This window comes from Chiloscyllium punctatum, chromosome 44 (assembly GCF_047496795.1).
Source record: "Chiloscyllium punctatum isolate Juve2018m chromosome 44, sChiPun1.3, whole genome shotgun sequence".
NCBI classification, from domain to species: Eukaryota; Metazoa; Chordata; class Chondrichthyes; order Orectolobiformes; family Hemiscylliidae; genus Chiloscyllium; species Chiloscyllium punctatum.
In genome coordinates, this window is record NC_092782.1 from 2,865,327 (window position 1) to 2,888,053 (window position 22,727).

At 42.9% G+C, this 22,727-nt stretch overlaps 1 protein-coding gene across 1 annotated transcript in view; it reads left to right on the plus strand.

The window, feature by feature from the left end:
• LOC140466671 (coiled-coil domain-containing protein 87-like) overlaps positions 1-22,727 on the plus strand; it is a 101,444-nt gene that overhangs the window by 57,956 nt on the left and 20,761 nt on the right. Inside the window, exons 15-16 of the mRNA XM_072562119.1 lie at positions 8,529-8,629; positions 12,181-12,296. Coding sequence (XP_072418220.1) covers positions 8,529-8,629; positions 12,181-12,296 — 217 coding nt within the window. The remainder of the gene's footprint in view (positions 1-8,528; positions 8,630-12,180; positions 12,297-22,727) is intronic.

Here is a 22,727-nt window from a genome sequence, read left to right on the forward strand (position 1 = left end):
TTTTTTTAAAATTACCAGACAGCAGACCCACTTTTGATTACTACAAGCACTGAGACAAAATTGATGCCTGCTACTGCTGGGTCACGTTGCTACGTCACATCTGAGTGATGTGGGTCGAGTAGGTGTGGAGTTGAGTTAACTGTCTGCACGCCAAACAACCATGTTAATGAGAAAAAAACTTCAGATTTCGGATTTTGTGATTTTGGATAAAGAATGTCTACCTGTACTATAACAACAACATACACTATAAACTAACAATTGACACCATCAATCTAATCAATTATCTTGTGCTTTAACTTAACTCTGGATGATCATACACCACCACACTAGATCTTGGCCTTGATCCACCTGGTGATGATCATCTGGTTGTCTTCTTCGGGAGGTTCCAGGGTGTCTTCTCTTCACAGTGGTTGGTCTCAAGTCACTGCTCCTGAGGGTGGTGTTGCGACGATTCTTATACTTAGACATCTTTGCATCATTTTGGGAGGGTCCTCATTGTCCACCAATAGATCAATCAGGGCTTGGTCACCCTGATCAATCGGATCCAATTAGGCATTGACGTGTTGATGGCAGGATGGTCCTTAGGCATCCATTCCTGGAGGTGTTGGTTGCACGTATGTCAGGTAGCCCTCTCCAAATAAGAGACTAAGGTGCCCATTCGTGTCTGGTAAACAACTCAATGTTTCTGATTGTCTGCGGATGGCATTCTGGTCGATAATATTCAGTTCCAAACTCGAGTGAATATTGTATTGTCTGCAGCTGCTGGGTCAATTACATACTGTCTGTCTGTTGCTGCAGCCTGTCTGAATTCTGCAGCATGTTTATTAGCACAGCCACTTTGGTCAAGGCTTGTCTCAATTTCCCAGCATGCCTTATTTGTTGAGGGTTTTTCATAAATCCATCATTGTGAGTAGCCCAGCTGGCCAAAGTTGCCTGACCAGTGCATGTATTTGACTTGAAACCTTTCAATTGCCTTCTTTTCTTGTTCAGCTTCAAGTTTATCTGACAAGCTCTCACATTAGTTGCAACAGACACTGATCTTGATCTGCAATGGCTTTTTTCATTGAAACATAGAATAGAGGAGCAGGAGTAGGCCATTTGGCCCTTCAAGCCAACTTCACCATTCAATAAGATCATTGAATTCAGTACCCTGTCCTGCTTTCTAACCATATCCCTTGATCCCTTCAGTCCTACAAACTAAATTAACATCTTTCTTGAAAGTTTCAACGTTTTGGCCTCGACAGTTTCCTGTGGCAGAGAATTCCACAGGCTCACTGCTCACCGGGTGAAGAAATTCCTCCTCAACTCTGTAATAAAACATCAGCCCTTTATCCATAGACAGTGATTCCTGCTTCTGGACTCCCTGGTGATCGCGAAATTCCTACTACTCTGTCTAATCCTGTCTATAGATTTCAAAGAGATCTTAGTTTTTCTAACCTCTAATGAATATAGTCCTAACCAATCCAGTCACTTCCTGTACATCAGTCCCCCAGGAATCAGTCTGGCAAACCTTCTTTGCCAGAACATCCCTTCTCAGATAAGGAGACCAAAACTGCATACAACACCCCTGTTGTGGTCTTATCAATGCCCTGTACAGTTGCAGCAAGCTATCTGCACTCAAATCCTTGCACTATGAAGGCCAACATATTGATTTCATTGTGGCTCGATATCCATAAAGTAGCGGATCATCCACAGTCGTTTAGATTCCTGTACAACCGCTGCCTGCATTCATACTCTTCTGGAGAAATGGAAATATTGAATGCATTGATAACCATCTGTATCTTCTAAATGGTGTCCAGAATTTAGCTAGTGAATGGTATCCAGAATGTAGTGAGAAAACTGCTGCTTTCATCCAGCTTCACTTGCCAGTAACCATCCTTTGTATTGTGGGTAATGAAGACCTTTGCTTTGACAAGTCGTGGTCATTTTTTTCAATGGCTGACATGGGATAGTGAGATCTCTTCAAAGCTTTATTGAGATCTTTTGGACCCAAGCATAATCTTATTTTCCCAGATTTTTTTCACTGCAACCATGCTGCCAATCCAGTATGCAGGACTCAATACTATATTGATTATTCTTTTCATTTCCAGCTATTGTATCTTGTCTTTGAGCTGGAGTAGAGTATAGCTGTAGCTCTTCTTGTCGGGTGCTGGGTTGGCCTCTCACTTCCATCGAATTCAAGGTGATATTCTCTGGGAAGCCTATGAGATCTTGCACTATTTTTGTGCATTATAGTCAGCAGTTGCCATGTTAAGGTCACTTATGGTTAAATTAGAGTGGCTACCTTTAATCTGCAGTGACCAATGACATCGTCAAGATAGCTTGTGATCAGAATTCTCACAGTTGGGAACTGCATGCAATTCACACACAGATTCGAATCAATCAGGGTGTACATGTATTTGGAAAGGCAAGGACTGATTAGGGATAGTCAACATGGCTTTGTGTGTGGGAAATCATGTCTCACAAACTTGATTGAGTGTTTTGGAGAAGTAACAAAGAGGATTGATGAGGGCAGAGCAGTAGATGTGATCTATATGGACTTCAGTAAGGCGTTCGACAAGGTTCCCCATGGGAGACTGATTAGCAAGGTTGGATCTCATGGAATACAGGGAGAAATAGCCATTTGGATACAGAACTGGCTCAAAGGTAGAAGACAGGGTGGTGGTGGAGGGTTGTTTTTCAAACTGGAGGCATGTGACCAGTGACCAGTGGATTGCCACAAGGATCGGTGCTGAGTCCTCTACTTTTTGTTATTTACATAAGTGATTTGGATGCGAGCATAAGAGGTACAGTTAGTAAGTTTGCAGATGACACCAAATTAGAGGTGTAGTGGACAGCGCAGAGGGTTACCTCAGATTACAACAGGATCTGGACAGATGGGCCAATGGGCTGACAAGTCGCAAATGGAGTTTAATTCAGAAATATGCGAGGTGCTGCATTTTGGGAAAGCAATTCTTAGCAGGACTTATACACTTAACGGTAAGGTCCTAGGGAGTGTTGCTGAACAAAGAGACCTTGGAGTGCAGGTTCATAGCTGCTTGAAAGTGCAGTCGCAGGTAGGTAGGTTAGTGAAGAAGGCATTTGGTATGCTTTCTTTTATTGGTCAGAGTATTGAGTACAGGAGTTGGGAGGTAGTGTTGTGGCTGTACAGGACATTGGTTAAACCACAGTTGGAATATTGCATGCAATTCTGATCTCCTTCCTATCGGAAAGATGCTGTGAAACTTGAAAGGGTTCAGAAAAGATTTACAAGGATGTTGCCAGGGTTGGAGGATTTTAATTATAGGGAGAGACTGAACAGGCTGGGGCTGTTTTCCCTGGAGCGTCGGAGGCTGAGGGGTGACCTTATAGAGGTTTACAAAATTATGAGGGGCATGGATAGGGTAAATAGGCAAAGTCTTTTCCCTGGGGTTGGGGAGTCCAGAACTAGAGGGTATAGGTTTAGGGTGAGAGGAGAAAGATATAAAAGAGCCCTAGGGGCAACTTTTTCACGCAGAGGGTGGTACGTGTATGGAATGAGCTGCCAGAGGAAGTGGTGGAGGCTGGTACAATTGCAACATTTAAGAGGCATTTGGATGTGTATATGAATAGGATGGGTTTGGAGGGATATGGGCCGGATGCTGGCAGGTGGGACTAGATTGGGTTGGGATATCTGGTCGGCATGGATGAGTTGGACCAGGGTCTGTTTCCATGCTGTACATCTCTATGAGTCTATGACTTCTGGAGTGGATAGGACTTGAACCTTTTCAAATGCAGGATGCTCTGATTGCAGATGACTTCAACTATAGTGAAAGTGCTTAATTAATGCAGTTAACTTTGAAGGGCTTCATCATTTACAAGAAGTAAATGCTTGGACAGATTTTTCAAAAGACTGACGCCACTGCATGTTATTGTCGCCGTTTTCCATGTGTACTGCATATTCACGTATTGCATGAATAAGGAAAGCAATGTAGGTTGAACTTGACACAGTGAGTCATGGGTTCATATCAGTAATCACAGACCCCACGCCAAATCTCCTTTGTTTCTAGTTCGCCCTGTTGAGTCCATCAGTACTGAATCTCTGCAAGTTACCACTTTGACTTACCTCCAGGTCTGAACATTACCCCCTGAGTACCAGCCCTACAGTTTAATCAGGCCAACCATAATGCTAATCATCTCTCCCCACAGCTCACCCTCATATGTGGAGTCTAGTTTAAATCTTCACAATTATTGTCCCATCTGTATCTTGGGATGCTGCTTCTAATTCACAGAATTCAGATTCCCCACTTCTCTATCTCAGCAGTGGCCCTAATAATTTCCCTTGACTTTTGTTGGACAGACCCCCAGGACTGATAATTGCTTGCTCACCTCACTGACTTGCACAGACAGCCCCAAATGATAACTGCCAGATCTCTGACTGGCCTGTGCTGAACTCTCCAGACTGTTTCAACCAGACCTGCAGGATTCATTGAGGTGCACTCCCTGGACTGTAGTGATACAGACCCCTGAAGCTGACCACCACAAGTGGCCAGCTGACTATCCATGCCCATGAACAGATTGTGGACAAAACCCTTGACTTACCATTTGAAGGACTGTTTATCTTAGATTTTATGATTCAGCCATTTGGTTGATGCACATGCAATACATTTGCTATGTGCAGTGCTGGCGCATGACACCATTATGAGATTGACGTAGCACATTGCTGTATAGCAGCATGTTATTCCCTTTGACTAACCATGACAAGTTGCTTGACTTAAACAGCAAGGCAAGACAGAAGTAGTGAATCTTTAAGTTCTGGCTGAGGTGATAAAGCACAAAAAGGCAAGGCAAGTCTGGGATGTTGTGCACATTCACAAATTATTGAATGCTGAGAGAGTAAGTGAGGAACCCTGAGATGCTACCTGATCCAATCCATAGATGGGTTTCTGTCCTTGTGCCATGTGCTCCAAAATGCAGCATTGAAATGCAGATCCATCTTGCAAATGGGTCAGAGATCTGCTTACCACATTGTGGTAAGGCAGGTACATGTGGATGCCAGAGTCTGTGTAAGGTGCAGCATGGGTTGCATGCCCTGAGGTATTGTTGACTGCAATCCAAGATGGAGATCCAGAAGACCATGCGGTGAGCTGGAGTTGACACTTTAATCACTCTGACTTTCATTTCAGGAAATTCTGGCATCCAGTTTTCTTTTGCCGGGTGGGAAATATCAGAACCTGTAAATAAATACATTAGTAAAGTTAGAGCTCATGAAATACAGGGAGAACTTGCGATTTGGATACAGAACTAACTCAAAGGTAGAAGACAGAGGGTGGTGGTAGAGGTTTTCAGACTGGAGGCCTGTAATCAGCGATGTGCCACAAGGCTTGGTGCTGGGTCCACTGCTTTTCGTCATTTATGTAAATGATTTGTATGTGAACATAGGAGGTATGGTTACTAAGTTTTCAGATAATACCAAGATTGGAGGTGTAATGGCCAGCCAAGAAGGTTACCTCAGAGTACAACGGGACCTTGATCAGATGGGCCAATTTCATCAAGGCTTAACAGGTGGAGTTTAATTTAGATAAATGTGTGGTGCTGCATTTTGGAAAGGCAAATTAAGACAGGACTTATACACTTAATGTCAAGATTGGAGTGGTGATGGAAACTCACAGAAGGTCAGGCAGCATCAGGAAGAGCTTCTGCCCGAAATGTCGATTTTCCTGCTCCTCGTGTGCTGCCTGACCTGCTGTGCTTTTCTAGCACCACTCTAATCTTGACTCTAATCTCCAGCATCTGCAGTCCTCACTTTCACTTTATACACTTAATGGTAAGGCCCTGGGGAGAGTTGCTGAACAAAGAGACCTTGGAGTGCAGGTTATAGTTCCTTGAATGTGGAAACCCAAGTAGACAGGATAGTGAAGAAGGCATTTAGTATGGTTGCCTTTATTGGTGAGTACATTGATTATAGGAGTTGGGAGGTCATGTTGCGGCTGTACAGGACATTGGTTCGGCCAGTTTTGGAATACTGCGTTCAATTCTGGTCTCCCTGCTATCGGAAGGATGTTGTGAAACACGAAAGTGTTCAGGAAAGATTTGTAAGGGTGTTGCCAAGTTTTGTGTGTTTGAACTATGGGGACAGGCTGAAAAGGCTGGGGCTATTTTCCCTATAGCATTGGAGGCTGAGGGTAACCTTATAGAAGTTTTTTAAATCATGAGGGGCATGGATAGGGTGAATAGCTAAGGTGTTTTCCCCAGGGTGGGGAGTCCAAAACTAGAGGGCATAGATTTAAGGTAAGAGGAGAAAGATTTAAAAGGGACCTAACGGGCAACCTTTTCACACACAGGCTGGTGCACCAATGGAATGAGCTGCCAGAAGAAGTGGTGGAGACTGGTACAATTACAGCATGTAAAAGGCATCTGGATGGGAATATGAATAGGAAGGGTTTAGAGGGATTTGAGCCAAAAGCTGGCAAATGGAACTAGATTAATTTAGGATATCTGGTCAGCATAGCTGAGTTGGATCGATGGACCTGTTTCCGTGCTGTACAGCTCCATGACTCTATGACTCTAAAAGAGGCAAGATTAACTAATAATGAGATGTTAATTCATGTAATTAGGCCTCTTGTGTCTCATGAGCAAGGATCTCATTTTGGGTGGAAAATGTGACTTTCTGCTTTAAATGTCGGGAAGTTCCTCACTCTAATCTCTCATGACGCTAATCTCTCACGATTCTAATTTCTCATGATTCTAATTTCTTTGCAAACCTTTTTGTTAATGCCTACATTATTCAGAGCTGGAAGATTTGTCCCTGGTCAGCAGTACTAATGTATGAATCGAATTTTAAACAGCACCCACTGTGGTGGGATTTGAAATCAAATCCCAAGATCCTCCACCATCTCCCCTGTACCTCGGAACTGCTCCCTCCCGTGTTGCATCTTTGACATATTTCTTGCACAACAGATTTTCTTCGCCAGCCACTCCCAGCACCAGGAGAAAGTGAGAAAGGAGAACCTGGAGATCAGAACCAAAAAATGTGCCACTGGAAAAGCAGAGCAGGTCAGGAAGCATCCGAGGAGTAGGAGAATCAACGTTTCGGGCATAAGGCCTTCATCAGGAACATTCTCCTGCTCCTCAAATGCTGCCAGACCTGCTGTGCTTTATCAGTGCTACAGTTTTCAAGTCCCAGCACTATCTCCAATTAAAATATATCTTTCCTTTAGGTGGTGTAGACTGGTTTGAAGTAGTACAAGTTAGATTAAACTTGTGCAACTGTTCATGATTTTGAGCCCCCTTCTCAGACATGCAGCCACTCTACAGGTTGTTTCATACTGCCTGCTTACTGCAATCATGTGAATAAGCAGACAGTGCAGTTTGCTTTCTACCTGCATCAGAAACAATGAACAGTTCAGCTGCACATTATGAGCGCCCGGCCCATTTTTGGATCATATTGAATTTTATTGGACATCTTTCTTTCGACATCTTCCACAGTGCAGCACTCACTCAATTTGTGAAAATCCTTTAATGCCATGTTGGTGTCGCTGGTTGAGCCAGCATTTATTGTCCATCTCCAGTTGCCCTATAGAAGCTAGTGATGAGTTTCCTTTTTGAATTACTGCAGTCCTTGGGGTTTTGAAATATCTACATGACCTTTAGGAAGGGATTTTAACCCCATGTCAGTTAAGAAACAGCACTTCAGGCTAAAGTCAGGGTGATATGTGGCTTGGAAGGGAACTTGATGTCCTTAGTAATTCTGTACAGTCAGTTCTTCTATACGTGATGGTTGCATTCGTGTGCAACTCCGCATTATAAAAAAATTGCGCTTTAGAAACAGCATGTAAAGTGTTGGCGATGTAATCGCATTACAGCCAACACATGTTTTAAAAGGTTGTGATTTAGAAACAATGTCCCCAATTTGTAAATCGTGTTACAGTGAATTCATGTTAACAAAATGCACGTTATAGCAGAACAACCAGTACTGTACTCCATTGTGCTCCACTCAGTACTGCACAATATCTGTTATATTCAAAATAAATTTTTTGTAAGTGTACAACTCATGGCTCATTCTAATGAAAAATTATTTGTGCAATACATGCAATCTTGTTGATATTCATTATAAACCTGATGTGGAAGTGCCAGTGTTGGACTGGGGTAGACAAAGTCAGAAGTCACACAACACCGAGTTAAAGTCCGACAGATTTATTTGTAATTACAAGCTTTTAGAGCACTGCTCCTTCATCACCTTGTGTGACATCTGATTTCGTTATAGATTATCAGTGATGTACTTCTAAAAATCTTTCTACTTCATGTCTAATAACAGTACTGAAACTTTCTAAAGCATAATAAGGGCAGTGATTAGATTTTTATGCAATTTTGACTCTACTTAATACAGTCAAAATGGATTTATGTCCATTCTACATGTTTACATTCTTAGAGCTGTACAAATTTTCGATATTGACAATTCTCTAGCCTCCATCAGAACCATTTAGTCACCTAAGAAAGGAAACAAAACAGTGAAATGTATGTCAACAGCTAGAATATAATAAAATTAATCTTATCTTTTGTTTCTGCAGGGCACAGACTACTTAAGAGTTGCCTTTCATTTATATGACAGCGAGGACGAAGGAGATGAGGCAATAAAATTACTTGTTGCTCAAGAAACAGAATTGAAACAGTAAATAGCTTCTGTTGGGAATTTGTTTCATAGATGTAGAATATTTTAAATTAGAATTAACTATCATTGTTTATAAATACTGATCAAACCGGGCTAGATTGTACAGTCAAAAACAAAACAGCGATACACAGCTTTGAACTTGAAGAAACAAACCTAAAAATGTAGCAATCTCTTTTGTACAGATTATCCCTTACCCAACATCACTTTAAACCTGACATGAGCTTATGTCATTACATAGTGTGCAGCAGCTGTAATATCGAAAATAATGTCACAAAGTGAGGTCATGGCATTGGGGCCATGCCACTGAACTAATAACACAGAGGCTGAGGCAAAAACTGTGAGGCCACGGCAGATGGTGAAATTTGAATTCAATTTATAAATCTGGAATGGTGACCACAAAATCATGCAGGATCCCATCAGCATCACTAATACCCTTTAGGGACAGAGGTCTTACATGGTCCATCATCCCTGCTCTGGCTACATATGACTCCAGACTCACAGCAATGTGGATCTCTAAATAAACAATAACTATATATAACTCATTATGTGTAAGAGAAGAAATGAAACATTTCTCTCCACTGCACTGGAAATTACATGAACAAACCTAGCCATGTTAAACCTGTTAAGTTCTCCTTACTAACATGTAGAGGCTTGTGCCAGTTTGGGAAAACTGTCAGACAGACCATTGAGGCAACAGCTTGACATAATCAGACACACAGAAGTATATATTAGAGAGCATGCTGCAGATACACCAATCGCCATTCCTGTGTCATACTGGCAGGTTAAATCCTTCACTGGTGGGGGCACAGTGATATATGGACAGATACCATACTATCTAATGGCATCAAGTTAAATCTGGACAAAGAAATCTGTTGATTACCACCTACCACCCATTCCTTAACATTCTGTTGATGAATCAATCTCCTTCATGTTGAACACCAATAGAAGGAATGTTGAGGGAACTGAGGAATGTACTCTGGGTGGGGGACTTCACTGTCAATAGCCTAGAGTGCCTCATCACCATACTGCTGACAAAGCTGGACACGTCACTAAGAACATGGGTTGCTAGACTGGATCTGCGATAGGTGGTGAGGGAAAAGCCTACTTGACCTTGTCCTCGCTAATGTATCTGTTATATTTGCATCTGTCCATGACAATATTAGTAGGATTTACCACTGCACAATTCTTGTGGAGGCAACATGTGGTCTTCACATTAAGGATACTCTCCATTATGAAGTGTGCTTATTTTGAACTCATCAAATTAGGAACGTGATGGACAATTAAACAATTAACACGAAGATCAGGTCCCACAGATTACCATTCTCAATAATTGTAGAGCCCAGCACATCAGTGCAAAAGATGAGGCTGAGGTTTGCAAGCAGCTTTTTGGCCAACTCCTGATGTCAGTCTTTAGCCAGTTCAATTCACTCCATATGATATCAAGGAACAGCCGACGACACTGAATATTGCAAAAGTGAAGAGCCCTTACAAATTTCAGCAACTCTACTAAAGATTAGTGCTCAAGCCCCTAGCGAAGCTGATCAGTACAGCTATAATGTTGATGTCTACCTAATAATATAGAAGATTGCTCACGAAAGGCCTGTCCACAAAAAAAGAAGTAAATCCAACCAAATTAATTAGTTGTATAGTTGGTTGACTTTTGATTGACACTACTATAAAGCAGTATTTGGTCAGGAATACCTTACAAACTAACACTCAATTTGGGTTCCAGCAGGGCCACTCATATCCTGAACTTATTGCAGCTTTAATCTAAGCACTAACAAAAACACTGAACTCCAGAGTTAAGATAAGATTGACTCTCTTTGATGCCAAAGCAGCTTTTGATGAAGTAAGGCAAAAAGGAACCCCTGGGAAATTGGTGTTAGTGCATATTAGGATGAAATTATTCTAACACAATGGAGCAAGGTTTTGGTTGTTAGAAGTCAATCATCCCAATCTCAAGACATCACAGAAGGTCCTCGGAATAGTATGTTGGGCCCAATCTTCTCAAGTGGCTTCATTCGTGTCCTTTCATTCATAAGAAGTTCAGAGATGGAACTATTCACTATGATTGCATAGCTTTCAGCACTATTTGCTGCTCCTTGGATATTGATACTTAAGCAGCCTATATCCATATTTAGCAAGATCTGGTCAGCATCCAGGCTTGTACTAATAGTAGCAATTAATATCTGCATTACGCAAATGCCAGGCAATAACCATCTTCAAATTGAGAGAATCTGATTATTTCCCCTTGGCATTACATTACATCATCATTATGAACCCCACTATCAACAGTGTGCATGATATCATTGACCAAAAACAACAGGACCAGCCATTTGAATACTGTGACTACAAGAGCCAGGCAGAGGTTGTGAGTAACTCCTTTCTTGATTTCCCAGTGCCTGTCTACCATTGAAAGGCATAGGCCAGGCATGTTTTCGGAATACTAACCACTTGCTTCAATCTCAGCCGCTACTATCAACACTGACTCCAGTCAGCACTGACATGTAATGCATACATCCCCAAGATGCAGTCCAGCAACTCACTCAGATTCATTAAACAGCATTTCAAACTACTACCTAGAAGGACAAGGGCAGCTGTTACATGGGAACATCACCACCCACAAATTCTCTCAAGCCACACAACATCTTGACTTGAGACTATATTGCCAATATTTCACTGTCGGCAGATCAAAACCTAGATACTTCCTAATTGCACTGTCGGTATACCTAGACCCCAAGGACTGTGGTGATTCAAGAAAGCAGTCATTATTACCTTCTTGAGGGTGGACAATAAATGCTGGTTGTGCTAGCAACTCCCATGTCCCCATGAATGAATATAAAAAGGCTGAATATTGAAATATTCTCACAAATAACAAATCAGTAAATAATTTCATATTTTAGTTTAAATTTTCTTGCAACAAAATAAATAATTATAATTGGATTTAGTTGAATAATTAGATTTAGTTCTGATTTTTTCATAATGGAGAAAGTTGACACTACATAATTATAAAATGTGGACAGTTGAGACTGAATGCAGTAATACTGAACTTGGTACACTTAAAATCCCAGATACACCTGAGCTTTTTAAAGGTTTTACAGCAAGATTAACATAATAAAAAATGCAAGATTTCATGAATTCCCTGATCACTTTCATTTTTTCTGTGGGGGATCGTCATTAGTACACCCTCCTTGGGAGAATAGAATGACTGACAGTAACTGGTGATTGTATTTTTATTCATGAATGAGACTATAACTAACGTTTATAGTCCATCCCTAGCTGCCCTTGAGAGGGTGGCAGTGAGCTACATTCTTCAACTGCTGCAGGCTATGTGCTGTAGGTTGTTCCACAGTGCTGTTAGGGAGTGAATGCTATTATACTGTCCATGTGCACAGTGCTGACATTGCTGTCTTTTTCAGAGTTGTAATGCTAGTGACTGCTGACATGTTTGCCGACAATGTCACTCCAACATCTGGGCTGTTATGGGTTCTATTTTTAATCATTATTGTGGCTCTAAGAATCTAATTTATCTTTTTCCTTTCCTATAACAGGAAACAAGAAATGGAAATTGCAGAAATTCGCCAACAAAAGGAGGAGTTTGTTGCTGGATCATGGAATATTAACTCTGTAATGCTTGGTGGCCTCGGAAAGGAACCACAATCACAAGGTAGCATTTTTGTTTCCAGTAAACGTTTTTTTATTGTAGCCTATCTTATACAAGGAGAGCTACCTAAAATAGCTTTATAAGTGACAACCTAGTATGTTTGAGCATGGTTGAGAAAGAATGTTGCATGTTCCTATTGACAAGAACCATGTGAACATTGGGCTGGGATTGCATTAAGAAAAGCTAGTGGAATAGGATAGCTAGCCAGAGGAAGTGATTGTATACTTGACCTAGTCCAGGGGATTAGGGAGCTGACTCCATAGTCTCAAGCCTCCAGAGGAAGACTAATGAGTATTGACCAGAAAATGTTGGTTTGCTTCGCAATCTGCATCATGGCTCAGAGCCAACAGCTGATGGGGCTCGATAGACCATTGAACGTGGATCATATAGTGCTATTTGGTATTGGTGCTTGTTTTTGTGGTTAAATAAGATACAGAATCTTCCTAGGCCCTGAGCAAAGTGGGATATTGTGAGAAATTTGGAAGAATTGCATGATAAATTGAGTGAGACCTTTATTGCATAGAGAGCAGCAAGTCACATTTTCCAACGAAATTCCAGATGTTGAGCAAACAGTGAGAGATGCATTAACAGAGTTTATCACTCATTATCAGCTTCATTATTAGTTAATCTCACCTCATTAACTTATATTACCACCTGCTGGATAAAAGCTAGTTGCTAATAATTCCCAACATGAGAGCCAGAATGAGAACCTGTGACTCCAGCTCACCATTTCTCCTCCACCTCTCCATCTTGAACACCCAATACTAACATCTCATGGTATGCTGTATGGTCAAAAGGCATCAGGCACTTGCCAGCCACTTTTCATCATCATGGTATATATCATTTACAGTACACTTATGTAATACTATATTGGCACCTATCATTAGAATGCTACTGCAAGGACATTTTGCAAACAGGGACAGGCACCCAGCCCATGAATTGGACCAGACTGCATCTCAAACTCCAAACTTCAGTGGCTACCTGAATGCTCACACTATCTCTACTTCACCTTCTAGTACTTTGCTCCCTTGACCACATTTTTAAGGCCCACAGTATTTCAATCTTACCTTACAGTTTAGCGCAGACCCAAGACCAGACTGCTTGTCAGCAGCCATCAGTCACACGGCTGGACTTATTGCTACATCGTACAATGCAGGTAGTCCCATGCCTGCATCATATGATGGCTGTGTGTATGCCAAACACACTGCATATGCTGCAAACTAATGACCCGTTCTCAAAGTCAGTAGATTGGTCAAGATCAGGTGTCTGTATCTCTGCAGTCTGGGGTCTGGGCCCCAGTCAGCTATGTGGGACTGGTACAATTAGCAGGAGAGTTCACAGAAGAATCATAGAATCACCATAGTGCAGAGAGAGGCCATTTGGCTCATTGAGTCTGCGCTGAACCTCCAAAGAGAATCCCACCCAGACCAACTCCCCAACCTATCCCTGTAAGCCCTCATTTACCTAGTCTGCACATCCCTAGACACTACAGGACAATTTCCCATATACAATCCACCTAGTTGGCTCATCTTTTGCTGTGGGGGAAATCTAGAGGACCTGCCAAAAACCCACGTAAACACTCGGAGAATGTGCAAGCTCCATAGGGACAGTCATCCAAGGCTGGAATTGAACCCTAGGGCTGTGAGGCAACAGTGTTAACCACTGTGCTGACCTTTGTGGGAAGATAGTTAGATGTAAAGTCAGGGGTCTTGCCACTCATCATTCAGAACTGTTTGGCTAAGTCACTCAGTAGAATGGATCATGGTCAGTCCTAGATCCATTCATTAAAAATCAAGAAGGTTTGTCAGGGGCTGTTGCTGTGGGAGAGAGGCTAAAGTATGACTTGACTTGAATGATATTGCTGGAATACAGAAAGGATTACAATATTGAAGGGGCCAATTCAATATGTAAAGTTGGGGGAGGGGGCGGAAACAATAGAGCATGGCACGGAAACGGGTTATGCGAGAGAGCAGAGTCATTGATGGTGAGCAAGACTCCTGGCTTCCACAAGGAGACAGTGCATTACAATACTGGCATGGTTACTTTATATGTCTGGGGCTGGGGTGGTGGTATGTGCAGATGAAGACAAGATGGGGAGACATGATAGATGAGTTTTGTCAGGAATTGGGGAAGTGCAAGGTCTATGGGGAGGGCTACCAGGAAGGGACTATTTACATATGGCAATACAAGACAGAGAGGCAGACCCTGAGACTCATTGTTTGAGGACCAACTTCTGTTGACCTCCATTGGGCTTCAATAACAAATGTGCAGTGAAAATGAAGGTGGCTGTGACCAAAGTGGATGGGTTATGTGTTTTATTCTGTAAGGGAGGGAGCGTTAAGTTCAAGTGATGTGAGGCCCTCGAAAGGGCAACAGCATCACACAAATACTCATACACTGAAGATAAAATACACAGTGAGCATTACACACTTTGTGACCCTTTGGCATTAGCCAACTGTGTGCATTGAAAATCTTTGGTCTAAGAAATTCTGATCAAATGCAAACTAACAGGTAAATCATACTTATGCATGTCATAGAGTCATAAAGTCAGAGTCCTACAGCACAGAGACAGGCCCTTTGGCCCAAACTGGTCCATGCTGATGAAAATGTTCATCCACACTAACCCCGTTTCCCTGTACTTGGCCCATATCCTTCTAATCCTTTCTTATCCATGTATTTGTTGAAATGCCTTTTTGTTAATAAGGCCATAAGACATAGGAGTGGAAGTAAGGCCATTCGGCCCATCAAGTCCACTCCGCCATTCAATCATGGTTGATGGGCATTTCAACTCCACTTACCCGCATTCTCCCCATAGCCCTTAATTCCTTGTGACATCAAGAATTTATCAATCTCTGCCTTGAAGACATTTAGTGTCTCGGCCTCCACTGCACTCCGCGGCAATGAATTCCACAGGCCCACCACTCTCTGGCTGAAGAAATGTCTCTGCATTTCTGTTCTGAATTTACCCCCTCTAATTCTAAGTCTGTGCCCACGGGTCCTAGTCTCCCCGCCTAATGGAAACAATTTCCTAGTGTCCACCCTTTCAAAGCCATGTATTATCTTATAAGTTTTTATTAGATCTCCCCTTAATCTTCTAAACTCCAATGAATACAATTCCAGGATTCTCAGCCGTTCCTCGTATGTTAGACCTACCATTCCAGGGATCATCTGTGTGAATCTCCGCTGGACACACTCCAGTGCCAGTATGTCCTTCCTGAGGTGTGGGGACCAAAACTGGACACAGTACTCCAAATGGGGCCTAACCAGAGCTTTATAAAGTCTCAGTAGCACAACGGTACTTTTATATTCCAACCCTCTTGAGATAAATGACAACATTGCATTCGCTTTCTTAGTCATGGACTCAACCTGCATGTTTACCTTTAGCGAATCCTCGACTAGCACTCCCAGATCCCTTTGTACTTTGGCTTTATGAATTTTCTCACTGTTTAGAAAGTAATCCATGCTTGTATTCTTTTTTCCAAAGTGCAAGACCTCGCATTTGCTCACATTGAATTCCATCAGCCATTTCCTGGACGACTCTCCCAAACTGCCTAGATCCTTCTGCAGCCTCCCCACTTCCTCAGTACTACCTGCCTGTCCACCTATCTTTGTATCATCAGCAAACTTCGCTAGAATGTCCCCAGTCCCTTCATCCAGATCATTAATATATAATGTGAACAGCTGTGGCCCCAACACTGAACCCTGCGGGACACCGCTCGTCACCGGTTGCTATTCCGAAAAAGAACCTTTTATCCCAACTCTCTGCCTTCTGTCAGACAGCCAATCCTCAATCCATGATGTACCCACTTCAACCATTTCTGCTGACAGTACATACCATATGTGTATTACCCTCTGTGTAAAAAGGTTGCCCTCAGGTTCCCTTTTATTCTTTCCCCTCTAACCTTAAACTGATGCCCTCTAGTCCTCGATTCACCAACCCTAGGAAAAAGACTGAATGCATTCATCATCTCCATGCCTCTCATGATCTTATACACATCTATAAGGTCCTCCCTCAGTCTCCTACACTCTAAAGAAAAAGTGCTAGCTTGTCCAACCTCTCCTTATAATTCAGACCATTGAGTCCTGGCAACATCCTTGTACATTTCTTCTGCACTATTTCCAGTTTAATAACATCCTTCCTATAACAAGGTGACCAAAACTGAACTCAATACTCCATGTGTGGCTTCATCAAAGTCCTGTACAACTGCAACATAACTTCCCAACCTCTATGTTCAGTGCCCATACTGACAAAGACCTGTGTGTCAAAAGCCTTCTTCACCACCCTGTATACCTGTGACTCCACTTTCAGAGAACTATGAACCTGAACTCCAAAATCCCTCTGTTCCATTACACTCCTTAAACCCCTACCATTCACAATTAACCTCCTACCTTGATTTGACGTTACAAAGTGCAAGACCTCACAATTGTCTATTTGCCATTTCTCAGCCCACTTCCCCAGCTGATCAAGCTCCTGCTGCAATTTCTGATGATCTTCTTCACTATGCACAATTCTGCCCATTTTAATTTCAATCAGCAAACTTACTTTGTACATTCTCATCCAAATTATTGATGTAGACAATAAACAGCAATGGGCCCAACACCAATCCCTGAGGTACACCACTAGTCACAAACCTCAAGTCTGACAAGCATCCTTCCACTATTACTCTCTGCTTCCTACTATCAAGCCAATTTTGTATCCAATTTGCTAGCTCGCCCAATATTCCATGTGAACTAACCTTCCAGTGCAGCTTATCATATGGAACCTTATCAAAGGCCTTACTGAAATCTATATAGACTACTTCTATCACCCTGCCCTCATTAGCCTTCCTGGTTACTTCATCAAAGAACTCTAACAAATTTGTGAGGCATGATCTCCCACTCACAAAGCCATGTGGACTACTCCTAATCAAACCCTGTATTTCCAAATACATGTACATCTTATTCCTCAGAATCTTCTCAAGTAACTTACCCACCACAGGTGTTAAGCTTACTGGTCTACAGTTCTTTTCTTTGCAGCACTCCTTGAATAATGGCACAACATTCGCTACCCTCCAATCTTCTGGGACTTCACCCGTGGCCAACCATGATGCAAAAATATCAGCCAAATATGATGCAGTCATAATTCTACCTACTTGGAAAAATGGAGTCTAGTTGCCAAAGTAGCAGCAACTGATGATTTATCCATTGCCTACACATGGTTGCAGGAGCTGCTCACTTCACACCTTGGATCCTCTGTTCCTCAGAATGTCATCTTCTTTCTTTCCCTCACACTATGTCACAGTGCAATTCCAGGTTCTGCAGTTGGGATGTAGGGAACCTATCCTACATTGGAGCTGTTGGCCTTGGAAATTTGGTCAGGTGACCTTGGAGTCCTTTTATATGGACGGTCCAGACGTATTGCCTTGAGGGAAGTATGCCCTCCTCAGCATGACATCTCACAGAGTGGAAGGAAGAGTGGAGATGGATAGCCTGGCTACTTCTGGTGTATCCTAAGAGGAGATTTCTGGGGCCATCATCTCCCTATCTCCTTGCATTGGTGTTGAGCATCAACAGGTGGAATGATGGAGTGCTGATGCACGCGTAAATCCAGCAAACTCTGAGTTCCGGACCCGGCTGTCCATAGCAACTGCCAATCTGACAATAGAGGCAGCCAGATGCTTGCATGCTAGAGTCAGCATGGTGCAAATGAGTGGGGCCAAACCTGCAGCATTTGTACCAGGTTGTCCAGTGCCTCTGACAAACCTGTCTGCATTTTAATCAAGTTCTTAATCACCAACAACTTGGGCTGAACATGTCTTTGGTTTCTGACAGTCCTCCGAGTTACCTGGTGTGGTTCTTTCCTTTACCAGCTGGTGGAGGCATGGCACTGAATTGCTTACAAGGTGTATCCTCTGACATGTTTGTGCTGTTTCCTTCTAAGCTGGAGGAAGGCATGTTTGCTGGACAGGCCTCTTGACAATGAACACTACACACCCCACTGAGGCCTGTCCAAAAGAAGTAATGCTGTAACCCAGGGGTAAAAGTTGAGGCATGTTAACATCAGTGCCAGGACATGGAGGCTTCCACATTGAGTGGTCTCAGCATTCTCTGGTCTGCCCTAATATCCTCGCCTCATCGTGAGTGAGGAGGTTAATGTACAGCTTGCCCTTTCAAGGCTGTTTTCCCTTGAAAGGAGAGAAAGTGAGGGATTGAGCAAAATAACTTTTGATTGAGGGTCTGAGTGAGATACACTTCTTGTGCTGGTGCAGGTGGGGGAAATGTGGTGCGGTAATCCAGGTGAATGAATGAGTAGGCAGTGCAGAGGTCATGCAGGGTTCATGGCACGGGAGTGCTGGATATGTGCATGTATGAGAGATGTTGATATGGGAAGATTCAAGTGAGGGAGGATAGTAAGCATGGTAGCATGAGTTGGGAGGTGGGTGCAGTAGCAGAAGCTGGTGGTGGCACTTATATTGGTGGAACAGAGAAATATATCAACCTTCTTTCATTATCGCTGGGCATTCCTCTGGACGATAGAGATTGCACTGCCCTGGGTGGCACCCTTGGGCCAGGCTGGCAGAGTCTTGTGACATGGCCTTCTCCATACCACATCATCCACCACTGACCTCCAGATCCCTGTCTGTAAAGCAGATCGCCAATTTCTCCTTCTTCGCCATGCTTGGGGTGAATGTCTGCAATGATGCATGACACTCTCCTGGCACCTCTCCTGCCTTATTAGTTTTGATAAACTGTAGAGGTTGGTCACTTGTGATGTTGCATTCAAGGATGCAGCATATGCACTTGGGACTTTAATGCAAAGTGGATGCACTTCTAATAGAAGCATGGATCTCATTGCATGTCATGTCATACAGTCATAGAGATGTACAGCATGGAAACAGACCCTTCGGTCCAACCTGTCCATGCCGACCAGATATCCCAACCCAATCTAGTCCCACCTGCCAGCATCCGGCCCATATCCCTCTAAACCCTTCCTATTCATATACACATCCAAATGCCTCTTAAATGTTGCAGTTGTACCAGCCTCCACTACATCCTCTGGCAGCTCATTCCATACACGTACCACCCTCTGCGTGAAAACGTTGCCCCTTAGGTCTCTTTTATATCTTTCCCCTCTCACCCTAAACGTATGCCCCCCTAGTTCTGGACTCCCTGACCCCAGGGAAAAGACTTTGCCTATTTACCCTATCCATGCCCCTCATAATTTTGTAAACCTCTATAAGCTCACCCCTCAGCCTCCGATGCTCCAGGGAAAACAGCCCCAGCCTGTTCAGCCTCTCCCTATAGCTCAAATCTTCCAACCCTGGCGGCAACATCCTTGTAAATCTTTTCTGAACCCTTTCAAGTTACACAACATCTTTCCAATAGGAAGAGACCAGAATTGCACGCAATATTCCAACAGTGGTCTAACCAATGTCCTGTACATCCGCAACATGACCTCCCAACTCCTGTACTCAATACTCTGACCAATAAAGGAAAGCATGCCAAACACCTTCTTCACTATCCTATCTACCTGCAACTCCACTTTCAAGGAGCTATGAACCTGCACTCCAAGATCTCTTTGTTCAGCAACACTCCCTAGGACCTTACCATTAAGTGTATAAGTCCAGTTAAGATTTGCTTTCCCAAAATGCAGCACCTCGCATTTATCTGAATTAAACTCTATCTGCTACTTCTCTGCCCATTGGCCCTTCTGGTCCAGATCCTGTTGTAATCTGAGGTACCCCTCTTCACTGTCCACAACACCACCAATTTTGGTGTCATCTGCAAACTTACTAACTGTACCTCTTATGCTCACATCTAAATCATTTACATAAATGACAAAAAAGTAGAGGCCCCAGCACCGATCCTTGTGGCACTCCACTGGTCACAGGCCTCCAGTCTGAAAAACAACCCTCCACCCCCATCCTCTGTCTTCTAACTTTAAGCCAGTTCTGTATCCAAATCATTAGTTCTCCTTTTATTCCATGAGATTTAGCCTTGCTAATCAGTCTCCCATGGGGAATCTTGTCAAACGCATTACTGAAGTCCATATAGATCACATCTATCACTCTGCCCTCATAAATTTCCTTTGTTACTTCTTCAAAGAACTCAATCAAGTTTGTGAGACATGATTTCCCACGCACAAAGCCATGTTGACTATCCCTAATCAGTCCTTGCCTTTCCAAATACATGTACATCCTATCCGTCAGAGTTCCCTCCAACAACTTGCCCACCACTGAGGTCAGGCTCACCGGTCTATAGTTCCCTGGCTTGTCTTTACTGCCCTTCTTAAACAGTGACACCACGTTTGCCAACCTCCAGTCTTCCAGCACCTCACCTGTGACTATCGATGATACAAATACCTCAGCAAGAGGCCGAGCAATCACTTCTCTAGCTTCCCACAGAGTTCTCGGGTATACCTGATCAGGTCCTGGGGATTTATCCACTTTATGCATTTCAAGACATCCAGCACTTCCTCCTCTGTAATCTGGACATTTTGCAAGATGTCACCATCTATTTCCCTACAGTCTATATCTTCCATATCCTTTTCCAAAGTAAATACTGATGCAAAATATTTATTTAGTATCTCCCCCATTTTCTGTGGCTCCACACAAAGGCTGCCTTGCTGATCTTTGAGGGGCGCTATTCTCTCCCTAGTTACCCTTTTGTCCTTAATATATTTGTAAAAACCCTTTGGACTCTCATTAATTCTATATGCCAACACTATCTCATGTACCCTTTTTGCCTTCCTGATTTCCCTCTTAAGTACACTCCTACTTTCTTTATACTCCTCTCAGGATTCACTTGATCTATCCTGTCTGTACCTGACATATGCTTCCTTCTTTTTCTTAAACAAACCTCAATTTCTTTAGTCATCCAGCATTCCCTATACCTACCAGCCTTCCCTTTCACCCTGACAGGAATATACTTTCTCTGGATCCTTGTGATCTCATTTCTAAAGGCTTCCCATTTTCCAGCCGTCCCTTTACTTGCGAACATCTGCCACCAATCAGCTTTCGAAAGTTCTTGCCTAATACTGTCAAAATTGGCCTTTCTCCAGTTTAGAACTTCAACTTTTAGATCTGGTCTATCCTTTTCCATCACGATTTTAAAACGAATAGAATTATAGTCGCTGGCCCCAAAGTGCTCCCCCACTGACACCTCAGTCACCTGCCCTGCCTTATTTCCTAAGACAATAGACAATAGACAATAAACAATAGGTGCAGGAGTAGGCCATTCTGCCCTTTGAGCCTGCACCACCATTCAATATGATCATGGCTGATCATTCTTAATCAGTATCCTGTTCCTGCCTTATCTCCATAACCCTCGATTCCACTATCGTTGAGAGCTCTATCCAACTCTTTCTTAAATGAACCCAGAGACTGAGCCTCCACTGACCTCTGGGGCAGATCATTCCACACAGCCACCACTCTCTGGGTGAAGAAGTTTCTCCTAATCTCTGTCCTAAATGGTTTACCCCGTATTTTTAAGCTGTGTCCTCTGGTTCGGCACTCACCCATCAGTGGAAACATATTTCCTGCCTCCAGAGTGTCCAATCCTTTAATAATCTTATATGTCTTAATCAGATCCCCTCTCAGCCTTCTGAACTCAAGGGTATACAAGCCCAATCGCTCCAGTCTTTCAGCGTAAGGTAGTCCAGCCATTTCAGGAATTGACCTCGTGAACCTACGCTGCACTCCCTCAATAGCCAGGTCAAGTTTTGCAACTTCTCTAGTAGGTGCATCCACATACTGAATCAGAAAATTTTCTTGAACGCATTTAACAAATTCCTCTTCATCTAAACTTTTAACACTATGGCAGTCCCATTCGATGTTTGGAAAGTTAAAATCCCCGACCATAATTACCCTATTATTCTTACAGATAGCTGAGATCTCCTTTCAAGTTTGTTCCTCAATCTCCCTCTGACTATTGGGAGGGTCTATAATACAATCCCAATCCCTTTCTTATTTCTTAGTTCCACCCAAATAACTTCCCTGGATGTATTTCCAGGAATATCCTCCCTCAGCACAGCTGTAATGTTATCCCTTATCAAAAATGCAACTCCCCCTTCTCTCTTGCCTCCCTTTCTATCATTCCTGTAGCATTTGTATCCTGGAACATTAAGCTGCCAGTCCTACCCATCCCTGAGCCATGTTTTTATAATTGCTATGATATCCCAGTCCCATGTTTCTAACCGTGTCCTGAGTTCATCTGCCTTGCCTGTTAGGCCCCTTGCATTGAGATAAATGAAGTTTAATTTATTAGTCCTATCTTGTCCCTGCCTGCCCTGACTGTTTGATTCACTTCTGTTCTCAACTGTACCAGTCTCAGATTGATCTCTTTCCTCACTATCTCCCTGGGTCCCACCTCCCCCCCCCACCCTTACTAGTTTAAATCCACCCAAGCAGTTCAAGCAAATTTCCCTGACAGTATATTGGTCCCCTTCCAATTTAG